The sequence below is a fragment of the Phoenix dactylifera genome, chromosome 17 (assembly GCF_051530095.1).
Source record: "Phoenix dactylifera cultivar Ajwa chromosome 17, Ajwa_hap1_PhDact_Kaust_v1.1, whole genome shotgun sequence".
In the NCBI taxonomy this organism is placed as follows: Eukaryota; Viridiplantae; Streptophyta; class Magnoliopsida; order Arecales; family Arecaceae; genus Phoenix; species Phoenix dactylifera.
Genome location: NC_143206.1, coordinates 14,357,083 through 14,383,339, shown reverse-complemented (window position 1 = coordinate 14,383,339; position 26,257 = coordinate 14,357,083). Strand labels below are relative to the sequence as shown.

Genomic DNA, 26,257 nt, shown 5'->3' with positions numbered 1-26,257 from the left:
TCTTTATTTTGAATATATGGGTAAGCTTTTATGTTTATTATCTATTATTTAGTCTATTATATAAACTTAAAATGGTGGCTTGGCTTATACTAAGCTCTTTATTTGCCATGTGGATGCAAATATTAACAAATTATTAATATAATTCTTTGTTTTATACAATAAATAGAGCACTTATAGCCAATATAGGAGGAGGAGGATAGACCTATGATGGCCACTTATTAACAAATATCTACTAAGTGATTGTTGTATTTTCTATTTCTTTAATAATAAATGAGCATAAATAATAGATAATGATGTATCTCATTATTGTCAATACTAAGCATCGATTACACTTATATAATTAATATAAATGTAATTGATACTTGATAATATCATATAATAGGTAAAAAAAACTTATTTAGATTTATATTTACCGTATCAAATTAAATATTTAACGAATATGCTCGACCATCATTAAAGTTTTTTACTTAGTGTATAACATAAATTTATTTATTGAAGCCTTCTTTTTTTATTATAGTTTACTATATTGTTATATTGCATTTCAATAATAGATGAAAAAAGAAAAAAAATTATACTTCACACATTGCATGGACCGATATTAGTGCGTTGGCATTTCAAGAACCATTAGAAGAAAAAAAAATCAAAACTCAACTTTTGCTGAATTTTTTGTTTACTATATAGATACCAGTATCAATAATGCCAGCATTGACGATGGAAGTTTATGCTTGATCATTATTAAAGTTAATTACTTAATGTGCAACAAAATATGGCTATTAAAACATTCTATTTATTATAATATAATTATTATATTACCATTTTATATTCTAAGAATAGATGAAAAAAAAAGAAGAAAATGGACATAATGCATCGTGCTGATTATACTCTAGTTAAACCTAACAAAAGAAATTCAGTTTTCAAATCATAAAGAAAATATTTTTCAAATGGTCAATTATATTATTTATATATTATATAAATAATAATAATTAAAGAACATGCAAACATTTTCATTCCCAACAAAAAAAAAATGCAAATATATGAACTGAGGCTTATGGTATTTTTTTTTTGGCTTAGCAATGAGAGATTCTGATTTTGACTACTAAAAGGTATCTATGTAAAAATTTGGATATGAATGTTTATAGTGCGGAAATTGGTTAACAACCATATCTATCTTCTTTTTCGTGAAGAGTATGACATCTACCTCTAATTCAATAATACAAAACACATGAAATTACTTACTAATACTTAAATAATTTTTAAATTAATAAGTATTGTAAAATATATAATATATATATTTTTTTAACAACGGCGGCTCATACATGACGGATGCGGGTGCAACCAACAAAATCAGAAAAAAAAAAAAGATAAGGCACAGATACGTGGTCTTCTCAAATAAAATCTTCAAAGTGATAAACCGCGAAGGAGACCACTTGGTTAGCAGCACTATTTGCTTTTCTATAAACATGTGTGGCCCAATAAAAACTACACTCACCTAATATTCTGCAGATGTCGTAGAGCAGGGCCTATATACAAGTCGATTTCAGAAACATATAATATATCAATTTTGGATCAATCCAAGTCGATTTGAGTTTGGATCAATATAATTAATGATCTAAACCCAATCCATTCGAAATGAGTTGTATTTTTTTATTCAAATTATCATGATCTGGTACAGACTCGATTATTTTTGGATCGATGAGGCTAATCGATCTAAATCACTTGGGGCCCGGTCCACCGAAGTGGACTCGGTTTTAACTTGACCTCACCTCGAGGAGAACCCCGACTGGAAGTCGGTGGAAGGAGACTCTCGGAAGAAGACTGAGGCCGATGGAGGGCGGAAGCCTCGACAACGGGAGGGGGAAGACGGCCACGTGGATGGAGCAGTACCGTCTGATGTACGATCGCGCTACTCGGCACCCCTTCGTCCTCAGCATCCGTGACGGAACCGTCGACATCTCCGCCTTCAAGCGGTGGCTCGTAAGCTCCGCTTCTTCTTCTTCTTCCTCCTCCTCCTCCTCCTCTTCTTTCCCTTCATTTCAATGGACAGGGGCTTTCAGGGAATTTTCTCGAGTTATTAAAAAAAGGGGATGAAGTCGATCCGAACTAATCCAGAATTTTGATCCTTAGAATCGTAATTTATCTGGGATTGCGTGCCTACGAAACACCGGTTTTTTATACCGGCATCTTTTTTTTTTCCTGAATTAGGAAAAGTTAAGTAATGGTTCTAAGAGAATGATATATGTTCTGCAAGTTATAAATCGTCCCAACTTATAAAAGTGTATTTTCTTGAATTATTTCGTATTATTTGTTTTTCCTTAATGATATGCACTTGATCAGGTTAAAAATGGTGACTTTGACTTTTATTTATCCTTATGTTCTGTTATGTTGTCGAATTGAGTCTATTCTATGTATTGAATTGTTCGAAGAGCTTTAACTATGTTTGGAATTTGTTCAGAATTCACTTTGTTTAGAGAAATTTGCTTTTGGATGGTTTCAAGTTGATATCCACGTTTCATTTTGACCCTGTCCCGAGTCAGTTTGAAGTTTGAATTGCTTAAAGAGAGAAAACTGTTGGTGGAGTTGAGGTTACCAATTGGTTATGTTTTGATCGAGTGCATTGAGATTGAAAGTTTTCTGATAGGAGTGTCAGCACTAGATAATTTTCTGTTCCCTTATTTCACATTTAGGATTAATAAGTTGCTGTGCGAGGAAGATAGAGTCCATAATTTGGGAATTTTAAAGTTCTCTATCTTCCTTTTTGCATGCAGAAGTCCTTGGTGCTCCTTGTAATGTTCGGGCCCAATACAGACCGGGCCCAATACTGTAGGGCCCAGTTGAAGGGATTGGGCCAGGGTGAGGGGTTAACAGCCTTGCAGGCCCAGGAAAAAAAAAAAAAAACCAGAATGCCATCTTCCCCGATGGCTGAAAAGACAGGACCACCAGGTGGCCAAAGAAGAGACCCCCACAAGCATGCACAACCAGAGCCCGCCACCTCCTTCTCCTCCTCGGCAGCTGAACCCTGAGCTGGCCTGAAGGGAGGGGCAGGTGGTGGCTCCTAGGGCACTGAGGAAGGAGAGAATGCCACCTCTCCTTGGGGTCAAATCCTAAGCCAAGCTTTTATAGGCCAAAACCTGCAAACCCCCGAACTTTGCATCTACCCTCCCTAACCTCTAACCCCCTGGAATTGCTGTACCAGGAAGCTAGTCCCAGGAGCTGGAGGTAGAAGATACCCGCAGCCCCCAGGAGAGGAAGGAGGGACTGTGAACCGAAGTGATACCCCACAGCTTCAACCGACCACAAGAAAAGGTAAGCACACTGCCAGTAGACTAAAGCGAGAGAAGAGGGGAGGAACCCCCTCAGTGGGGGTGTTCTCCTCTCTGTCCCATCCATGGAACAGAGGGGAGCACACCGGCACAAGGAGGAGACCGAGCCGGACCCACGGGCCGCGGGCCGGACCCAGGAAGCCCAAGCCCAGGCCCGGCTGCCACCCGGGCCGAGCCCAACCGGACTCGGCCTGCGGGGTGACGGTCCGCGGCCGCCACCGCCCTAGGGCTGAAGGGCAGCCAGAGGGGCCGCCGGGTCTGGCCGTACCGGCAACAGACGCGGCCCCTAGGCCGCCGGCCTCAGCCGAGCACTGCCTCTCCGACCGGCGGAGAGGTGGCGGCGCGTCTCCCACAGCAAAAAGAAAGGGAGAGGAGGGTAAACGGAACAAAAAAAAAAAAAAAAAAAAAAAAGGGAAAAAGGGAGGGGATGAATACTCACCGCGGACCACGGCCTTGCCTCGCCGTGGTCGGAGCCGGTGAGGACCCCCGGAGGAGATCTGGCCTCGATCCCCCTCTCGGCTTTTCCCCTCTTCTCCGGCGTCACCTCAGAGAAGGGGAAAAAGGGGACCGGCCTTCCGCCGTCGCTGCCTCGAGAAGGGAGCACCGCTCCGGCCGGCGGATCGGAGGGTACTTCATCTCCCCAGCCGCCTGCGAAAGAGAGGGAGGAGCCGGGAGGCGGAAGGGAACCGGAGGAAGGGGGAGAGGGAGAGGCACGAGCGAAGAGGCCGAAGCCTCTGGAAGCCCCCAGAAAGAGCCCTTACGGGCTGCTTAACGGGTCGGATCCAAGTTCGGGTCCGAAACCCGTTAGGCCCAAATAGCCTGAATTGGTTTGGGTAAATCCAATAAAGGGTTGATCCAAGCCCAATCGAATGAAATGGGTCAAATTAAGCCTAAATAGCGTTGGGCCTGAACCTGACCGGGCCTGAACGAACCCAATTAAGCAAATTGGGCTAAATCTGGACCCAATTAAGCTCAATTGAGCTAGGGTCTGAACCCTATTCATGTCATGTTGATCCCAGCAGGCCCAATTAATTATAAATCAGGCCCAAACCTTCTTATTAAAAGCCCAAATTAAACCATGTGGACCCAAATCGACTTTAATTGAACCCTAAAGGCTTCAAATTAGGTGAATTAAGTTAGGCTAGAATCCTTGGTTAAGATCAAAGCAAGTTCATGGTAAAATAAACGAAATTCTATAATAGATAGAGGTTAACGTGATTCTCATAATGTGGTTTTAGGAATCAAAGATCTGTTATCTGGCTGACTTAAGGAATTGGATAACAAATTATTGTAAGTAACCTGTTCTAATCCTACGTTGGATCATGTCATTAATATTTTTGTCTAAGTGTTATTCAAGTACATACTTCATGAATGTTATGTTATGAAAAGTAAGTAATCTACTTTAATTTTATTACGGATCATATGAGTGCTATGTTTGTTGAGTTTTTAAAGTGTTATTCATGCATGATATGTTATGATGGGTAAGTAACATGTTCTAATCCTGTTATGGATCATGTCATGTTATTAATGTTTCCTACGCATTTATTTTAAGTATATATGTTTCATGCATGACATGTTACTATGCATAAATAACTTGCATGATCTCAGAAGCTATGACTATGCATGCAACATGATGATGCTGATATTTTAATCATGCATGTAAGTTTATAAAGTCTTAGCTAGCCAAGAGGCACTATAATGGGCTCAAAGATGCTACTGCTCGAATGCAACTGAGCTGGCCTTGCTAGTGGCCGAGAATAACTTCGCTGGCCTTGCTAGTGGCCGAAAATGACTAGCTGGCCCCGCCAGTGGCCGAATGGACTTCGGAGTAGCATCCGAGAGAATGGACCACGGCATGCCGGGGGCACGGTTTCATATGCACATATTATGAAAATTTTGTGATTTGCACTACTGCTTTGTTTAAATTGCATACTTATTATGCCAGGATGATTATTAGATAAACATGCATGTCAGCTTCTCAAAACCCTGATTTACATGTTTAGTCTACTGGTTGATCCGGTAGGATTATGCAGGATTACTTACTGAGCCGTGTAGCTCACATCTGTTTATGTTTCGTTTTCTTTCAGATCCTCACCAGTGATCGCCAGCAGATATGTTTTTATTTTGTTACAGAGCTTCGTATTTTTGGAGAAGCTTATATACTTCTGTACATATGAATAGCATAGAAGTTCTGTATTTTTGGTTTCAAACTTGAAGGTTGTACTGCAAACTTTTAATATATATATATAAGGATGAATCCTTTTTGGCTACCTGTTACCCCTGTATGAGGCTGCGTGCTACTGTGGGCGATAGTCGGCAATAGCACGGCCGTGTCACGGATCCGGATCCGGGGCGTGACATCTAGTGGTATCAGAGCCTTAGGTTAAACAAAAGAATAACCATAAAATGCCTAAGGAAAGGGGTAGTTAAGAATGTCACCGTCATAGAAAAAGTTATAATATGCTAGTTTATCATAATCTCACTTTAAAAAAAAAAATTTTGACTGCTAGGCGATCATTAGGAAGATATGGACGACGACCGGAGACCACCCTCCCCGGAGCCCAGCGAGCGGTCAGCCTCCCCGGATACTCCACGGTCTGCAGCGGGTCAGGCAGGCCTAGCCGGAGTGTATCAGCTTATGGCACAAGTGCTGCAACAACAGCAGATGATGCAGCTGGCCGCTATGCCACCGGCAGGCACCTGCTATGAGAGGTTTCGCCGACTAAACCCTCCGACCTTTGAGGGTGGGCCTGACCCTATGGCAGCCGAAGCATGGATCCGGGAAATAGAGAAGATGTTCCGAGCTCTTCTTTTCCCCGATGAGGTGAAGGTCCAGATGGCGACCTCTATGCTGACATGAAACGCCGAGTTCTGGTGGACGGCCATGGAGACAGCCTATGCCGTTGACGGACTTACATGGAGGGACTTCAAGAGGTTGTTTTACAACCAATATTTTCCGGATTCAGTCAACCAGTCTAAGCAGAATGAATTCTTGGCGCTGACCCAGACCGATCGGATGTCTGTTCTGGAGTATGCCAATAAATTCAACGAGCTGGGACGATTTTGCCCCCAGTTCATGGAGGAGGAGAGAAGTAAGGTAAACCGGTTTGAACAGGGATTGAGGTACGGGATTCGATCCCGAATATCCTCCCATCTGTTCTCAAGCTATAAGGATGTACTGGACCGAGCCTTGAAGGTTGAGGCTGACCTGATACGGTCCGGGAGGGAGAGAGAAGACATGAAGAGGACCCGATCGTCGGGAGCACCGAGTAGTGGGTCTGGAGGCAGCAAGGGATCTGTACCCAAGAAGAAACCGAGCAGAAGCTGCCCCACCTGTGGCAAAAACCACAGCGGTACCTGCCCGAGGAAGACCGGAGCTTGTTATTCTTGCGGGCAGACAGGACACATCGCCCGCAACTGCCCTAGCCGAAAGAAGGACGAGCCCAGACATGCTGCACCAGAGGACCAGAGATCGAGGGGTAACCCTCGAGTTTTCGCACTGACTCGGCAGGATGCCAGTGCTAGCGATCAGGTGGTGACAGGTACACTTCTGGTCAACTCGGTTCCTGCCCTCATTCTATTTGATTCTGGTTCTACGCATTCTTTCGTGTCAGTTAGCTTTTTCAGACAATTACATAGCACACCTGAGAAATTAGTGGAACCATGGCATGTTGCTACACCCCTTCAGAAAACCGCAATTGTTGACACTAAATATAAAGATTGCATAATTCAGATAGGGGAAAAAGAATTAGACATTTTTTACAGCTTGACATGCAAGACTTTGATATTATCTTGGGCATGGACTGGATGTCACAGTATCACGCACACATTGACTGTTACCACAAGAGGGTGGTATTTCGGATACCTGGGGAACAAGAATTTCTCTTTCAGGGCGATATACCCCTTCAAGATACTCCTACACTGCACTTTATTTCTGCCTTGAAAGCTGGAAAGGCTTTGAGAAAAGGGTGTATGGCCTATCTGGCCTGTGTAATGGATACCCAGAAAGAAACCAAACTGGAAGATATTCCAGTAGTCAGAGAATATCCGGATGTCTTCCCGGAGGAATTACCAGGATTACCCCCAGACCGAGAGATCGAATTCACTATCGACCTCGCACCAGGAGAGGGGCCAGTCTCCAAGGCTCCTTATCGGATGGCCCCTGCTGAGTTAAGGGAATTGAAGGTACAACTACAAGAATTCCTAGATAAAAAGTTCATTCAGCCCAGTGCGTCGCCATGGGGAGCTCCTGTCCTGTTTGTGAAAAAGAAAGACGGGAGTATGCGGCTATGCATCGATTACCGGGAATTGAACAAGATAACCATAAAGAACAAATATCCCCTACCCCGGATCGATGACCTGTTTGATCAGCTGCAAGGCGCCCAAGTCTTCTCCAAGATAGATTTGAGGTCGGGTTACCATCAGCTGAAGATCAAATCTGAGGATGTGCCAAAAACTGCATTTCGAACCAGGTATGGGCATTATGAATTTCTGGTTATGCCTTTTGGACTGACCAATGCCCCGGCTGCATTTATGGACTTAATGAATAGAGTCTTTAAACTATATTTGGATCAATTCGTGATAGTTTTCATCGATGACATTTTGATATACTCAAAGAGCCGGAAGGAACATGAGGACCATTTGAGGGTGGTGCTACAAATCCTTCGAGAGAAAAGGCTGTACGCCAAGCTGAACAAATGTGAGTTCTGGCTGGACAGTGTGGCGTTTCTCGGCCATATAATCTCCAAGGAAGGAGTGTCAGTGGACCCCAAGAAGATAGAAGCGGTGGTGGATTGGCCTCGCCCTACCAACGCCAAGAAAATAAGAAGCTTTTTGGGATTAGCCGGGTATTACCGGCGATTTGTGGAAGGGTTCTCCAAAATAGCTACCCCCTTGACCCAGTTGACTAAGAAACGGGCCAAGTTTATCTGGGACGGCAAGTGTGAGAGGAGCTTCCAGGAGCTTAAACAAAGGTTAGTTTCTGCCCCAATTTTAACATTGCCGTCCTTAACTGGAGAATTTACCATTTACAGTGATGCTTCCAAGAACGGGCTGGGCTGTGTGCTGATGCAAGATGGCAAGGTGGTAGCCTATGCCTCGAGACAGCTGAAACCCTATGAACAGAACTACCCGACACATGACCTGGAGTTGGCCGCAGTGGTGTTCGCCTTGAAACTTTGGAGACATTATTTGTATGGCGAACACTGTGAAGTGTACACTGACCACAAGAGCCTAAAGTATATATTCACCCAGAAGGAATTGAATATGAGGCAAAGAAGGTGGTTGGAACTCCTGAAGGATTATGACCTGAGTATTAAGTACCACCCAGGAAAGGCCAATGTGGTGGCTGATGCCCTAAGCAGAAAGTCAGTAATGAGCTCCGCCGCATTACTCACCACTCAACCACAGATTCAGAAGGATCTCGAGAAACTGCAGGTTGAGGTGGTTACCCGAACTACAAGAAGTTTGCTGGCCGCCTTGAGTATACAACCAACCTTGATCGACAAAATAAAGATTGCCCAGCAGTCTGATGAGCACATCTGCCAGCTCAAGGATGAAGTGGAGAAAGGGTTGCGACCCGAGCTCCAAATGCACCCCGATGGCACCCTAAGGTTTGGCCACCGACTGTGTGTACCGGCAAATGTTGACCTAAGAAGGAAAATCATGGAAGAGGCCCACCAATCCCGTTTCTCTATTCACCCAGGCAGTACTAAGATGTACCGGGACCTTCGGGAACATTACTGGTGGAAGGGGATGAAGAGGGAGATAGCTGAGTTTGTGGCCCGATGTTTGACCTGTCAGCTGGTAAAAGCAGAGCACCAGAGGCCGGCAGGGTTGCTGGAACCAATAGAAATTCCTGAATGGAAGTGGGAGCACATCACGATGGATTTTGTTACAGGACTTCCTAGAACAGTAAGGAAGAATGATGCGGTATGGGTGATAGTTGACCGTCTCACAAAATCGGCCCACTTTCTACCATTCAGAATTGGTACTCCTTTAGACAAGCTGGCCCAATTATACATCGACGAGATTGTACGCCTGCACGGAGTACCAGTGAGTATCATCTCTGATCGTGACCCCCGATTCGTGTCCAGATTTTGGGGAAGCTTTCAGAAGGCCATGGGTACCGGACTGAGGCTCAGTACAGCATACCACCCCCAGACCGACGGCCAGTCAGAGCGGACAATCCAAACTCTGGAAGACATGTTGAGGGCTTGCACTGTGGACCTAGGTGGAAATTGGGATAGTCATATATCACTGGTGGAATTTGCTTATAACAATAGTTACCATTCCAGTATCCAGATGGCCCCATACGAAGCCCTCTATGGGAGAAAATGCCGATCCCCCTTACACTGGGATGATGTCGGGGAGCGGAAAATGCTAGGCCCCGAATTGGTCCAGCACACCAGGGACAAGGTATTACTAATTAAGCAAAGGCTTCAGGCTGCTCAGGATAGACAGAAAAGATGGGCTGATAGAGGAAGAAGGGCCTTGGAATTTTTGGAGGGGAACTTTGTCTTCCTGAAAATTTCTCCATCGAAGGGCATTACCCGATTCGGAAGACACGGCAAGCTAAGTCCTCGCTACATCGGCCCATTCGAGATTCTTGCCAGGATAGGCAAGGTTGCCTACAAATTGGCCCTACCTCCGGAGCTATCAGGCGTACACAACGTCTTCCACGTCTCCTTGTTACGGAGGTATGTTCCGGATCCCAGCCATGTGGTGCCACATGAGCCTCTGCAATTAAATGAAGATTTAACCTATGAGGAGGCTCCCCTGCGCATCATAGACAGAAAAGAGCAAATCCTCCGAAGGCGCACCATTCCCTATGTTAAAGTCCAGTGGACCAACCATACTGAAAGGGAAGCTACCTGGGAATTGGAGGAGGAGATGCGACAATGCTACCCTCAGCTCTTCGAGAACCAAGGTATGCTTAATTTCGAGGACGAAATTTATTTAAGGGGGGAAGGATGTAATGTCCGGGCCCAATACAGACCGGGCCCAATACTGTAGGGCCCAGTTGAAGGGATTGGGCCAGGGTGAGGGGTTAACAGCCTTGCAGGCCCAGGAAAAAAAAAAAAAAAAAAAAAAAACCAGAATGCCATCTTCCCCGATGGCTGAAAAGACAGGACCACCAGGTGGCCAAAGAAGAGACCCCCACAAGCATGCACAACCAGAGCCCGCCACCTCCTTCTCCTCCTCGGCAGCTGAACCCTGAGCTGGCCTGAAGGGAGGGGCAGGTGGTGGCTCCTAGGGCACTGAGGAAGGAGAGAATGCCACCTCTCCTTGGGGTCAAATCCTAAGCCAAGCTTTTATAGGCCAAAACCTGCAAACCCCCGAACTTTGCATCTACCCTCCCTAACCTCTAACCCCCTGGAATTGCTGTACCAGGAAGCTAGTCCCAGGAGCTGGAGGTAGAAGATACCCGCAGCCCCCAGGAGAGGAAGGAGGGACTGTGAACCGAAGTGATACCCCACAGCTTCAACCGACCACAAGAAAAGGTAAGCACACTGCCAGTAGACTAAAGCGAGAGAAGAGGGGAGGAACCCCCTCAGTGGGGGTGTTCTCCTCTCTGTCCCATCCATGGAACAGAGGGGAGCACACCGGCACAAGGAGGAGACCGAGCCGGACCCACGGGCCGCGGGCCGGACCCAGGAAGCCCAAGCCCAGGCCCGGCTGCCACCCGGGCCGAGCCCAACCGGACTCGGCCTGCGGGGTGACGGTCCCCGGCCGCCACCGCCCTAGGGCTGAAGGGCAGCCAGAGGGGCCGCCGGGTCTGGCCGTACCGGCAACAGACGCGGCCCCTAGGCCGCCGGCCTCAGCCGAGCACTGCCTCTCCGACCGGTGGAGAGGTGGCGGCGCGTCTCCCACAGCAAAAAGAAAGGGAGAGGAGGGTAAACGGAACAAAAAAAAAAAAAAGGGAAAAAGGGAGGGGATGAATACTCACCGCGGACCACGGCCTTGCCTCGCCGTGGTCGGAGCCGGTGAGGACCCCCGGAGGAGATCTGGCCTCGATCGCCCTCTCGGCTTTTCCCCTCTTCTCCGGCGTCACCTCAGAGAAGGGGAAAAAGGGGACCGGCCTTCCGCCGCCGCTGCCTCGAGAAGGGAGCACCGCTCCGGCCGGCGGATCGGAGGGTACTTCATCTCCCCAGCCGCCTGCGAAAGAGAGGGAGGAGCCGGGAGGCGGAAGGGAACCGGAGGAAGGGGGAGAGGGAGAGGCACGAGCGAAGAGGCCGAAGCCTCTGGAAGCCCCCAGAAAGAGCCCTTATGGGCTGCTTAACGGGTCGGATCCAAGTTCGGGTCCGAAACCCGTTAGGCCCAAATAGCCTGAATTGGTTTGGGTAAATCCAATAAAGGGTTGATCCAAGCCCAATCGAATGAAATGGGTCAAATTAAGCCTAAATAGCGTTGGGCCTGAACCTGACCGGGCCTGAACGAACCCAATTAAGCAAATTGGGCTAAATCTGGACCCAATTAAGCTCAATTGAGCTAGGGTCTGAACCCTATTCATGTCATGTTGATCCCAGCAGGCCCAATTAATTATAAATCAGGCCCAAACCTTCTTATTAAAAGCCCAAATTAAACCATGTGGACCCAAATCGACTTTAATTGAACCCTAAAGGCTTCAAATTAGGTGAATTAAGTTAGGCTAGAATCCTTGGTTAAGATCAAAGCAAGTTCATGGTAAAATAAACGAAATTCTATAATAGATAGAGGTTAACGTGATTCTCATAATGTGGTTTTAGGAATCAAAGATCTGTTATCTGGCTGACTTAAGGAATTGGATAACAAATTATTGTAAGTAACCTGTTCTAATCCTACGTTGGATCATGTCATTAATATTTTTGTCTAAGTGTTATTCAAGTACATACTTCATGAATGTTATGTTATGAAAAGTAAGTAATCTACTTTAATTTTATTACGGATCATATGAGTGCTATGTTTGTTGAGTTTTTAAAGTGTTATTCATGCATGATATGTTATGATGGGTAAGTAACATGTTCTAATCCTGTTATGGATCATGTCATGTTATTAATGTTTCCTACGCATTTATTTTAAGTATATATGTTTCATGCATGACATGTTACTATGCATAAATAACTTGCATGATCTCAGAAGCTATGACTATGCATGCAACATGATGATGCTGATATTTTAATCATGCATGTAAGTTTATAAAGTCTTAGCTAGCCAAGAGGCACTATAATGGGCTCAAAGATGCTACTGCTCGAATGCAACTGAGCTGGCCTTGCTAGTGGCCGAGAATAACTTCGCTGGCCTTGCTAGTGGCCGAAAATGACTAGCTGGCCCCGCCAGTGGCCGAATGGACTTCGGAGTAGCATCCGAGAGAATGGACCACGGCATGCCGGGGGCACGGTTTCATATGCACATATTATGAAAATTTTGTAATTTGCACTACTGCTTTGTTTAAATTGCATACTTATTATGCCAGGATGATTATTAGATAAACATGCATGTCAGCTTCTCAAAATCCTGATTTACATGTTTAGTCTACTGGTTGATCCGGTAGGATTATGCAGGATTACTTACTGAGCCGTGTAGCTCACATCTGTTTATGTTTCGTTTTCTTTCAAATCCTCACCAGTGATCGCCAGCAGATATGTTTTTATTTTGTTACAGAGCTTCGTATTTTTGGAGAAGCTTATATACTTCTGTACATATGAATAGCATAGAAGTTCTGTATTTTTGGTTTCAAACTTGAAGGTTGTACTGCAAACTTTTAATATATATATATATAAGGATGAATCCTTTTTGGCTACCTGTTACCCCTGTATGAGGCTGCGTGCTACTGTGGGCGATAGTCGGCAATAGCACGGCCGTGTCACGGATCCGGATCCGAGGCGTGACACTCCTCTTGCAAAGAGTTTTTTGTCATGAAGTGTTTGCTAATTGTGGTGATTGTTTAGGTTAGGAACTCTCGAAATGTTTCTTCTCTTAAGCAAGGCGAGCATCATTACGCTTGCATCAAAGAATATGTTGTGGTCAAGCACCACGACCTTAGTTAGGTGTCAACACTACGGATTCTTTTTCAATCAATCTTGCTGGGATTATCTCCATTGCGTTGACATAGGGTAAGGTTTCTGCAATCCCCTTTTTCTGTAACAAGTTTGACGTAGGGTAAGGTTTCTGCAATCCCCTTTTTGTAGCGTGGAAGAGGATTCGATTTCGAAACCACAGCTAATAGGCCCTGTCTTTATTATTTTTTTCTTTGCCATTTATTCCAATTAATTTGCAACTTTTATCAATGCAAGCTTTTTATAAATTCTTTTCCACAACTTCCTTATGAGCTTGCTTCTGACTTCCTATAGTACGTTCACGGTATTCAAAGAAAACAAGCCTCTCTTGGACGTGATTACATGGCATTGCTCGATTCTCCAATTCATTCTCCAAAGCTTCCACTAGCAAAGTAGCAGTTCTGTCTTCAGACGGTAAACATCTGCTTATAAGAAGTCACTCTCTATCAATGAACCAAAGCCCATTAGATGGGGTCCGGGTGGAACAGCTTCATTGTGTTATTCACTGAATCAAGTTGCTATAAAGGTCCATGTTCTAAAAATATCATCCAATAAGCATCTCGTGAACTGATCTGCATTGGAAACTTTGCGCATTTAGGACTGCAGACAAATATATTTGCAAAACCTGCTTGTGGAATTCCATAATAACTTTGGGGGTTCATTTTGTTCTATATTAAAGCTCTTATAAGTCTTTGACATTTGCTTATACTAAAATATGTTTTGAGTGGTGACAATTAGTCTTCGTATAAAATGTGCAGGGCCAGGATTATAGATTCGTCAGGGAATTTGTCCCATTTTTAGCAAGTATTCTGCTAAAAGCTTGGAAGGACTCGGATGATAATTCAGATGTAGAAGTAATCTTGGGTGGAATGGCTTCTTTGAATGATGAATTGTCATGGTTTAAAAAGGAAGCTTCCAAATGGGATGTTCATCTAGGTGGTATCGCTCCCCAAAAGGCAAATCTAGAGTACTGCAGGTACCTTCTTATGCATGAGTTATAAGGGATTCATTGGTAGTAGCATAGTAGTAGATACTGATCTTTTATAAAACTAATTCTTAAAAATGGATGCCTGAATGTGATTACATCATAATACTTGTTTGGAACACTCAGTGTCTAGTTTTCCAACACAGATTATTGCAAAATTTGATGCTGCCGGAGATTGACTATGCTGTGGTCATCACTGCATTTTGGGCCATCGAGACTGCGTATCAGGATAGCTTCTCTCTTTGCCTAGAAAGTGGTTCCAAGACCCCAGCAGAGCTTATGGAGACCTGCAAAAGATGGGGTAATGCCCACTTCAAGGAGTATTGTCGCTCTCTTCAAAAAATTGCAGATAGATGCCTTGAGAATGCACCAGGTGACGTGGTCAGAAAGGCTGAAGAGGCTTTTATCTCTGTTCTTGAGCATGAAATAGGCTTCTGGAACATGAGCTCTGGTGAATATTGAGCATGATATTCTGCAATGCAAATAGGGTCATGGATTTTGTATGCGAAAGAACTCCCTTTTTTTCAATAGAAGATGTGTGAAAGAAAGATGAGTTTTGGAAATGGGGGCATGAGAAGAAAAATACTGTTGAACTAGACTATAAATATGAGATTGGTTGCAATATTATATGGCTCGATAATACTGCCAATTGTTTAGGCAAATTGATTTTCTATATCAGCAAAAGCATAGAGAACTACTGGATGGTCATTTTTATTCAGAACTTTATAATATTTGCTGATCATGCTTTTACTATTGTACTAGTTTGCTGAAATAATACACTATGAACAAAAAAAATTTCATATTGTGGCTCAAAAATTAAAAATGGGCGTGTCATGCGTTATAGCAAATCAAGCAAATTTCAGAATCTTTCAAAGGATTTCTCAGTATTGTGAAGGTATGAAGTAATAAAATTGACATTGTACTTGGATTCCAATGCAAAAGTTTGTGGTCATTGCAAGAGCTTAAAGCTAGTAATTAATAACTTCAGCTGTGTCTCTGTTTAGAATGCTGTTAATTAAGCACCCAAGAGCTAGAGAACCTGTTATGAAGATAATGAAATTTGGATGAGAAATTGAAATTTCTTCCATCTCTTATGAAGAGGATTAAGTTCGATTCCCTCGGGCTGCTTATGCTTGGCCTCATGTTGCATCCCATGGCAAGCACCTCATAAGTTATAAGCAACATGCTTTATTCTCTTTTATTTTTTGTCATAATTTTTATTTGGTTAATGTTTTGAATCTTCCAGTTATGCGATAATCCCAGAGCGGACAATACCTCGGGAGGGACGCAGATGCTTTCCCTGCTCGGCCGGTATGCGGGCTGGTGTCGGAGTTCCGACCCCACATCAGATGGCGCTAGAAGGAGGGCCCCGGCCACGCACAGACCTTCCCACTGAGGGGGCTGTGTTGTGGGATGGGGTTCCCAGTTTAGTCCCACATCGGCTAATCAGCGGAAAGGTCTGTGCCTTATAATGAGGAGGTGTAAACCTTTCCTTACCGAGGGCCCTTTTGCGGGACAAAACCGTGAGGGTAGGGGTAGTACCTCCGCGGACCCCCGCGCCGTCAGGGCTCGGGATTGTCATTGGGACTGTCATTGGGCTCCGGCCCTGGGCGACCTCCCTGGGCGACCTCCCGCAGACCCGAAGCGGCAATCCCAGAGCGGACAATACCTCGGGAGGGACGCAGATGCTTTCCCTGCTCGGCCGGTGTGTGGGCTGGTGTCGGGGTTCCGACCCCACATCAGATGGCGCTAGAGGAAGGGCCCCGGCCACGCATAGACCTTCCCGCTTGGGGGGCTGTGTTGTGGGATGGGGTTCCCAGTTTAGTCCCACATCGGGTAATCAGCGGAAAGGTCTGTGCCTTAAATGGGGGGTGCAAACACCTCTTCTCACCGAGGGCCCTTTTGCGGGACAAAACCGTGAGGGTAGGGGGCAACCTCCGCGGACCCCCGCGCCGTCAGGGCTCGGGACTGTCATTGGGACTGTCATTGGGCCACGGCCCTGGGCGACCTCCCTGGGCGACCTCCCGCAGACCCGAAGCGGCAATCCCAGAGCGGACAATACCTCGGCGAGGACGCTGATGCTTTCCCTGCTCGCCCGGTGTGCGGGCTGGTGTTGGGGTTCCGACCCCACATCAGATGGCGCTAGAGGAAGGGCACCCGGCCACGCACAGACCTTCCCACTGAGGGGGCTGTGTTGTGGGATGGGGTTCCCAGTTTAGTCCCACATCGGCTAATCAGCGGAAAGGTCTGTGCCTTATAATGAGGAGGTGTAAACCTTTCCTTACCGAGGGCCCTTTTGCGGGACAAAACCGTGAGGGTAGGGGTAGTACCTCCGCGGACCCCCGCGCCGTCAGGGCTCGGGACTGTCATTGGGACTGTCATTGGGCTCCGGCCCTGGGCGACCTCCCGCAGACCCGAAGCGGCAATCCCAGAGCGGACAATACCTCGGGAGGGACGCAGATGCTTTCCCTGCTCGGCCGGTATGCGGGCTGGTGTCGGGGTTCCGACCCCACATCAGATGGCGCTAGAAGGAGGGCCCCGGCCACGCACAGACCTTCCCACTGAGGGGGCTGTGTTGTGGGATGGGGTTCCCAGTTTAGTCCCACATCGGCTAATCAGCGGAAAGGTCTGTGCCTTATAATGAGGAGGTGTAAACCTTTCCTTACCGAGGGCCCTTTTGCGGGACAAAACCGTGAGGGTAGGGGTAGTACCTCCGCGGACCCCCGCGCCGTCAGGGCTCGGGACTGTCATTGGGACTGTCATTGGGCTCCGGCCCTGGGCGACCTCCCGCAGACCCGAAGCGGCAATCCCAGAGCGGACAATACCTCGGGAGGGACGCAGATGCTTTCCCTGCTCGGCCGGTGTGCGGGCTGGTGTCGGGGTTCCGACCCCACATCAGATGGCGCTAGAGGAAGGGCCCCGGCCACGCACAGACCTTCCCGCTTGGGGGGCTGTGTTGTGGGATGGGGTTCCCAGTTTAGTCCCACATCGGGTAATCAGCGGAAAGGTCTGTGCCTTAAATGGGGGGTGCAAACACCTCTTCTCACCGAGGGCCCTTTTGCGGGACAAAACCGTGAGGGTAGGGGGCAACCTCCGCGGACCCCCGCGCCGTCAGGGCTCGGGACTGTCATTGGGACTGTCATTGGGCCACGGCCCTGGGCGACCTCCCTGGGCGACCTCCCGCAGACCCGAAGCGGCAATCCCAGAGCGGACAATACCTCGGCGAGGACGCTGATGCTTTTCCTGCTCGCCCGGTGTGTGGGTTGGTGTCGGGGTTCCGACCCCACATCAAAGATATTCCATTTGTTCTCGAACAATGAGTCCGAACCCATCAATTGATGTTCTACCGTGGCAAATGGTGAGCTGAGCTGGAACGCTCCCATTGGCTAGCAAGATGATAAGAAACAGACGCGTCCCCAAAGGCACATCACCCCGCTCAAAAAAGGTGGCGTCGTCACCATCTCCCTTGGTGTCCAACCCCGCTCCCTCCTCCATTGGTGCCCTGGGGTTCAAGTCGAAATATCAGGCACATGTTTTATTGGCTTTTGGTTGCAGTTTTAATAGATATGGAGAGTTTAGGCACATGTTTTGATTGGCTTTTGGTGGCACTTTTAATAGATATTGAGACCCTGTCCTTAATTGATATGATGAGTTTCTGCCAAGTTTTAGTTGACCAAACTGGAAGCCAACATGAAGGCACAAGTTCAACATCGATGTTGATTAATGGACCAATTTGATGTAAGCTCTTCAACGACACACAACAACTTGCATATATTTCACTTCAAATCCCTCAAAGGCCATGTTTCGTTTGATCTGCCTCGTTTTATTTGCTTATGATAATTTAGTATATGGGAGTCGCATAAAAATCTCGTGGAGGAAGTTTTTTTCAGGCCATATAACAGGAATTGCTGCTACGTTTGCCTCAGAACAAATTGTTCAAACGAGTTGGCTATATGATGAAACAAACTAGCCCGTATATATAGTGAGGTTTAAGAGACATTCACAATACGGTGAACTTGACATGCCACCAACCGGAAGGAACAACACTTGTGTTTTTGTTGGTTGATTAGCATCACTCCACGAGACCTCGGCTACTTCAGCGGCCAGACGGTGCAGAGAGAGTCTTTCGAATTTTAAAATCTCTCCCTAGTTGGTAATATGTCGGCCATGATCGTGAGTGATTTTTTTAACCGTATGAACGAGATGCACAAAGCGTGATGCACGAGTAAAACATCCATGTGTAATGTTTGAGATGGGCAATAGATTACCAAAGACGTCCGATTCATACGCCCAAATTCTTTGACGACAGACACCAACCCTCATCTATACAAACTAATACCGGAGGACTCTTCAAGTTAGCGCTTTCGAGCCCTCATATACTTTTGTGTCGTTACTCTATCGCTCTCATAACATCTTCACTATTCTTTGAAAGCCTATTTAACTTAGGCATCCGAGGGTACTCCATCGAACACTCTCTCACCATATAAATAAAAGGTGACATCCCCCCCCCCCCCCCCCCCCATATTTCTCATATAAAACACCAGTGAAAAAAAAAGGAGAAATGGAATATTCGACAGTGGCAACTACTTAAAAATAAGACAGAAATCTGTCCTACAGATCTTCGAACCAACTACTTAAAAATGAGAGAGAGACAGAGACGAATCAAATGATTTTCCACCTCTATTGCAAAAAGCTTACAGAGCCCTGGAGCTCATAACCTTTGGTAATGACAAAAAAAAAGCCAAATAAGAAGAAGAAGCTAATAAGATCTGAGACTTGAGTCACTTGACCTCCCGTTTTAGATAACCAATAAACCGATCTTAGAACCTAGTTCAAGAGCAAATTTCCGACGATAGATGAACAGCTTATTTAAAAGAAAAACAAGACCATATCTGACAAATTAACAGCTAATTCAACCATGCCAAGATTGTCGACCACAGAATCTGTCTGTTTTTTGTGTTTGAATCAAGAAGAAAGGATTTTTTTGGCTCGTGAATTATAGCAACCAACCATATGTGCAAGTGTATCAGAAATCAGGCTTCTCTAGAAATGTTTACAAAAGAAATGCATATCCATCTGGATCCACATTAGATAAGCAGCAGTTGGAGCAATCATGTCCAAAAACGCTTGCTAACGATGTAGAATTCAGGCCAAACAAAGACTAACAGGTGCATTCAGCACCAGGCTTGAACCACAACAAAGACATCCTTTGAGAAGCTTCAAAAGCAATTGAGATCTGCCACGGTTTAACCAAAATTCCCATTGCATTCAAACACTTAAATACCATATGTCATTACAGGAAATATTACATCAAAGATCAAACACAAGCCCACACCACACACTGAATTAAAAAACACAAATTCAAACACATAATAATTAGACATAACTGATAACTCCATCAGAGACCTAAGAAGATAATGTATGCACCACACCATTGAACTCTAAACCAAGACTACCACCAGACCTCTCAAGGTGTCCATGATTCAGAACTGGAACATGTCTGCAGTGGCCATGATCGGCTGAGCCGGGCAAGGGAGCTGCCATGGCCTCAGAAGAGGGTCCGGCACCTCCGGTATGTCCATCGCCATGCCGCTGACCTCCTCGAAGACACGGAGCACCGAATTCAGCGACTGCAGCCTCTCGGTCAGCTCCATCACCTGGGCTCTCAGAACACAGTTCTCAGTCTCCAGCTCGGCGTATTGCTGGGTGATCAAATCGGCCTGCATCGCAATTTGCTCATTCTCATTCCTAAGCTGAGCTGCTTGGTTCGTCAGATCGCCAAGCTGCTGCTGCTTCTTCATCCGGGACCTCCTCGCCGACTCCCTGTTCGAGAGCATCCTCTTCCGCTTCCTCTCATCCATCACAAGCTGGGGATCGCCTTCGGATCCAGAGGATCGGCGGGCAGGCAATGAAGACATTCTCTTTCGAATAAGTTCTTTGGAAAAAAAACTTAGTGCTTGCTTTGAATTGAACCGATCGAACAATTAGGTCTATTTCACGAGAAGTAGTAGAACCAATAGAGGAACACCACTGAGTAGGACTGGAGGAAGCAGATGCGGCGGCGGCGGAGAGTACCGAGATTCATATAGGCTAGAGAAAGATTATCGACAGAATCAAGCCCGACAACATCGAGTTCAAGAATATAGCCTTGCAATTATAAACAGAAGACCAGTTTCTATGCAGAAAGGAGGGGTTTTTACTGGAAGATGCAGCTAGGACAAGAAATCAAAACAAACAGCAAGAACAGGGGATCTTGAAACTGGATCCGATGTCACCAGACTTGGAATCTTATCAAAGATCGGATTTTGGGAACGGGATGTTATCCAAAATGAAAGAGAGACTTCTCCAATCAAAAGATCCACCCAAAAAGATCGGATTTGGGGAGCAGGGGCTTCTGTCCAAACCTCAAAAGATTTGATTTTGGGGGACGAGATCAACCCGAAGACCAAAACCAACCACAGAAGTTGAGATTTCGTTACTGGTTTCACCCGAAAACCAATAGATCAAAGAAAACCCCCCAAAAAAGGCCTAAAAAAAATGGAACAGAAACGATCTAAAACGCGAAAGACAGGAGATACTTAGCTGGAAGGGAACTCAGAATACCGACGGAGCAAGCAACCGAAGGAAAGAAGGTTTAGACGCGTCCCGGAGACGGCTATTTATTCGCGGAGAGCGGAGCATTTGGGATTAAGATTGGATATATTTAATTATTTACAATTAATATTTTATGCGAGCCAAAACGTGATTAAGATGGCGAAAGGTTGGTGGGAGCTGGGGGCAGGGCTTCCGAGAAATCGCGGAGAAATTATTGCCTACACCGCCCGCACAGCGTGGCCCTGCACGTAGCCAATCACGGCTGCTGATCTTTTTTAAGGAAGCATGTTTGGTGATGGTCTCGTAGAAATCAGCGGTCGTGATTGGCTACATATACAGCCACATGGTTCAGATTGCGTAGGCAATAATTTCTCGGAATCGTGACGAAGCTTCCGACCGCCGAACAACAGCTGTCAGATTTTTCGCAGCCTTCCTTGGAAAAACCTCAAAGCCAGCGGATTCCACTAGAGGCATCGGGGGTCAAAAACAAGGAGCGTAATCTTCTTCTTTTTTTTGATACACTGCGTTATCTTCTTCTTCTCTGTGTATCTGATGCGAAAGTATAGCTTTAAATAATGATATTATGATTATTTTAATGATTAACTATTATATTATTAAGAGAAATAAAGGGAAAAAATAATAGCCATTATTTTTTATTTTTTATTATTTATATTAAAACAGACTTTCATAACATAATAACAGTCATTATTTTCTTATTCATACTTTTTTTAAGTAAGGTAGTATATTTTTATTTTTATTTTTTAAAAAAAAATAGTTCAGAAAATATATTATTTCACCAGATAAAAAAAGATAATGTTTATTTCATTATTGCTCATTATTTTCCATAACAGTCCTTATTTTCGTAATTATTTAATTTTTTTAAAATTTGAGAAAAAAATTGCGGCTGCCGGAACTATTATAGCAGTATATATTATATTATTTAAAATTCTGTCCCGAAGGCTCTTGGGCAGCTGCAAATTCGATATTTCAATTTTTAATAAAATAAAATTCAATATAATTAAATATTTTCATCATATTTTTAACTTTTGATATAAAAGTCCTATCTACCATGCTTTTCTTTTAAAAAACCCAGTTCTCACCTTCCAAGATTAACACAAATGTTCATGCATGCATGTGTATTGCATATGCAAGATTGTAGCGAGATTATAATAATTAGTATTATAAAAGTATGGCAGCTGATGTACGTTTAAGGTATTTTTCATTTGATGAAGGTAGAGATTAAGATTATTCAAGATATTGACTTAGTTTTTCAACCAATATGGGAGATATGAATATTTACAAATATTTATGACTTTTGAAGATATCAATTAATGTTTTAGGACTAATATTAACCAAATTAAATAATAATATATCTGATTTAATTATCTATTTTTATTACAAAGTTGAAAGTAATATTGTGAGGAGCTAGTTCTGTATACATAAAAAAATGATTTACAGTATAATATAAAAGAATTGAAATCATTATTGGAATTGATGCCTATTACGGGGGAACTTAGCCACCATGCCCCACGTGACCGGCACGCGCGCCCAGGAGGACTACAGCTGCCCCTTGATCCAGCAATCCGACCTCGGGTCAGATATCTTCGACTCCGCAGCCCGACCCCGAGTCGGCTGCCCCTTGATCCAGCAATCCGACCTCGGGTCAGATATCTTCGACTCCGCAGCCCGACCCCGAGCCGGCTGCCCCTTGATCCAGCAATCCGACCCCGAGTCGGCAATCTCTCGACAACAACAGGCTGTTCCTCTGAGGCACGCCGCGGCCCCCTGCTCCACTACTCCCTGCAACGGCCGTATCCGGCGCTGCCCCACGATCTCCTGTAACAGCTGTACAAAGCGGAGCGCCACTACGCCCTGCCATGGCCGTACCCAGCGCTGCCCCACGACGCCCTGTAACGGCCATGTCAGTGGCAACCCCATCGTGCCACACGATGGCCAATCCCCAGAGAACCCCCCGGCCAGATATATATGCGGCTGGGGGGGGGGGAAGGGGGAGGGTAAGCAATATCTTCCAGAGTATCACCTCACCTGCTACCTCTCCTTCTCCTTCGATTCCCTCTAACTTGACCGTCGGAGGACCCCCACTACCCCGGTGGTGGTGCGAGGCTTGCTTGCAGGTTTCACGGCGGAGGGCGGAGCGCAACCAAGGCAACTCAAAGGGAACCCCGTTCACACCGCTGTGCCAGTCGTTCTCGGTTTGGACCCCAGCAACAGTTGGCGCTAGAGGAAGGGACGGATCTCAGAGCGATCGTAACGGCACGGCGAGGTGGTCGTGGAGCTTCCAATGCTTCCGGTCGCGGGGCCTCTCGTGCCTCCGGCCGGGAGGCCGCTGCATCTCCAACACACTCTCAGCAACACTCCACCGCCCCACCGCCCATTCAGACGGTCGAAGCCGCCCAGTTCGACCAGCTAGCCCAGCAGGTTCGCACCCTCGTGGAGGCGGTGCAGAATCTGCAGGATGTGATGTCCCGGGCGCCGCAGCGGGCTCAGGAGCCGCTGCTGCCTGAGCGTTCGCCTGCCCTCCTCAACCCGCGCTCCTTCCTCTCCCATGGGGAGGAGCGCCGGCGCTAGGGGTGGCAATCGGGTCGGGTCAGGCATAAACAGATCGGGTCAAATACAGGTCGGGTCAGAAAACTATAAATCTGAATCCGACCTGTTTATTAAACGGGTCAGGAATTGCAAACCTGAACCTGACCTGTTTATTAAACAGGTAACCCGACCCGACCCGTTTAACCTGTTTAATAAACAGGTAACCTGTTTACCCAACCCGACCCGACCTGTTTAACCTGTTTGCCCAACCTGACCCGTTTAACCTATTTAGACCTGTTTAATCTGTCCAACCCAACCTGTTTAACCTGCCCAACCCGACCTGTTTAGACCTGTTTAGACCCGTTTAACCTGTTTAGACCTGTTTAACCCGTTTAATCTGTTTAACCCGTTTAACCTGTTTAGACCTGTTTAACCTGCCCAATAGTTAAACGGGTTAAACGGTTTAAACGGGTCAGACATCTAAAACCCGTATCCGACCCAATTAATAAACAGGTTAAACGGGTCGACCTGTTTACGACCCGAACCTGTTTAGGCCAAACCCAAACCTGTTTATGGCGGGTCGAACACGGGTCGGGTTGGCGGGTCGGGTCATATTTTGCCACCCCTAGCCGGCGCGAGGAGGATTCCCGAGCACGCTCCATTCTGCCGGGACCTTCCCATCGGAGCTGCGCGGGGTACGAGAGGCGGGCCCGGGCGCGTTCCCAGACCCCCCAGTCCTCGAGGAACCCGCGCTCCAGTCGGTCCCCCTCTCGCCGCTCCTTGTCTCCCACCCACCGGTCGCGCTCCCTGGACCGGCGGGTGGACGATCTCCACCGACAACTCCAGGTCCTGAAGGGCCATTCCAAAGATCCCTTCGCCGACTTAGAGATCTCCTCCCAGCCGGCGCTTGCCTCGAGGATCCTGCGGACCCCGAATCCGCCGGGGTTCAAAATGCCGGCGATCGAGCCCTATGACGGGGCGGCGGACCCGCGGGATCACGTCGAGAGTTTCAGGACCCTTATGCTCCTCCACGGAGCATCAGATCCCCTTCTCTGCAAGGCTTTCCCGGCAACCCTCCGTGGCCCGGCGAGGGCGTGGTTCGCCGGGCTGGAGGCTGACTCAATCCGGTCCTTCGACCAGTTCACTCGCCTCTTCATCACTCACTTCGCCGTCAGTAGCCGGCGGCGACTGGTCTCCGACTCCCTCTTTGATGTCCGGCAAAACGAGGGAGAGAGCCTGCGGGATTATCTTACCCGCTTCAACAAGGCTACGCTGGAGGTCCGGAACCTGAGTCAGGAGGTAGCTCTTTCAGCCCTGAAGCGTGGCTTCTGGAAGGGCAGGCTCATCTTCTCCCTGGACAAACGCCTGCCACGGAGCTTCCCAGAGCTGTTGTCCCGGGCGAACCAGTATGCGGACGCCGAGGAGGCGGCTGCCCACCGGAGCAAGGAGGCCGCCGAGATCCCTCCAAAGCTTGGGAAGAAAAGGCGAAAAGAGGCACGCCAGAGGAGGAGCCCGACGCCCCAGCGTCGGCGCAGAAGCCCGTCGCCGGCGAAGAACCACGGCGCCCCACGCCCTCGTTCTCCGCCCCGACGTTTCAACCGGTACACCCCTCTCCTGACTCCCCGGGCCCAGATCCTTATGGAGATCAAGGGGCGGGAGGACCTCCCGGCCCCGAGACAGATGCGGAAGATCCCTGGGAAGAGGCCCTCTCGGGCGTACTGTGAGTACCACCGAGACCACGGCCACGACACGGAGGACTGCTTCCAGCTTCGGGACGAGATCGAGGCTCTCATCCGCCGGGGGCGTCTCGGTCGATATGTGAGCGACCGACGTCCCCCCGCAGACCCGCGTCCGGCCGACCCGGCTCCCCCGGAGCCTCGGGAGCAGAATCGACCCGTCGCGGGCGTGATCCACACTATCACTGGGGGCTGCCCCCGGCCCGTGAGGGACGCAGGGGGCTCGACGGAAGCGTCAGGGGCGGCCGTCGCAAAGAGGCAGAGGGTCGGCAATGTAATCACCTTTTGTGATGAGGATGCAAAGGGGGTTCAGACCCCCCACGATGATGCCATGGTGATCTCCCTCACTATGGCAAACTATGATGTAAGGCGTGTTCTTGTGGATAGTGGAAGCTCAGCTGATATTTTGTTTTACGAGGCATTCCAAAAGATGAGCTTGTCCAGACAGTTGTTGCGCAAAATATCCACCCCCCTCATAGGATTCACCGGTGATGCTGTCCCGGCGGAAGGTGTCGTTGAGCTGCCTGTGACTGCGGGCGTCACACCCGCAGAAGCCACGGTGCGACTCGGGTTCTTGGTCGTCCGTGTTCCCTCGGCCTACAACGCTATTCTCGGACGACCCGGGCTGAACGCCCTTCGCGCGGTGGTCTCCACGTACCACTTGCTCATGCGGTTCCCTACGGCGGTCGGGATTGGAGAGGTCCGAGGTGACCAACCGACGGCGCGGCAATGTTTCCTAGCGACCCTCAAAGGGAAGAAGCCTGTGGAAGCCCTAAGCGTCGAGTCTCTTGACGCCAGAGACGAGGTGGCCTTGCGGCAGGGGGAGCCAGCCGAGGGTGTGGTCGAAGTTCCCCTCGAGGAAGGCCGCCCGGACCGGGCGGTCCGGGTCGGCGCCAATCTCGACCCGGGAGCTCGGGCCCGGTTGGTGGAATTCCTCCGAGCCAATGCCGATGTATTTGCCTGATCGGCGGTCGATGTACCTGGGATCGACCCGGAGGTCATTTCTCACGCCCTCAACGTCGACCCGACCCACCGACC

General features: G+C 47.4%; 2 protein-coding genes across 2 annotated transcripts; one reads left to right on the top strand and one right to left on the bottom strand.

Annotated features, from left to right (window-relative positions):
• Positions 1-1,711: 1,711 nt before the first annotated feature.
• On the top strand, positions 1,712-15,142 carry LOC103724035 (heme oxygenase-like, multi-helical). The gene is made up of 3 exons (XM_008815163.6): positions 1,712-1,974; positions 14,116-14,333; positions 14,489-15,142. The coding sequence occupies exons 1-3, from the start codon at positions 1,825-1,827 to the stop codon at positions 14,802-14,804; spliced, it is 684 nt and encodes a 227-aa protein (XP_008813385.2). The 5' UTR covers positions 1,712-1,824; the 3' UTR covers positions 14,805-15,142.
• A 4,445-nt stretch (positions 15,143-19,587) lies between these two features.
• Positions 19,588-20,992, bottom strand: LOC103724036 (bZIP transcription factor 53-like). Its single transcript, XM_008815164.6, has one exon. It carries the CDS (start codon positions 20,258-20,260, stop codon positions 19,826-19,828), a length of 435 nt encoding a protein of 144 aa, XP_008813386.1. The 5' UTR covers positions 20,261-20,992; the 3' UTR covers positions 19,588-19,825.
• Between the last annotated feature and the right edge of the window lie 5,265 nt (positions 20,993-26,257).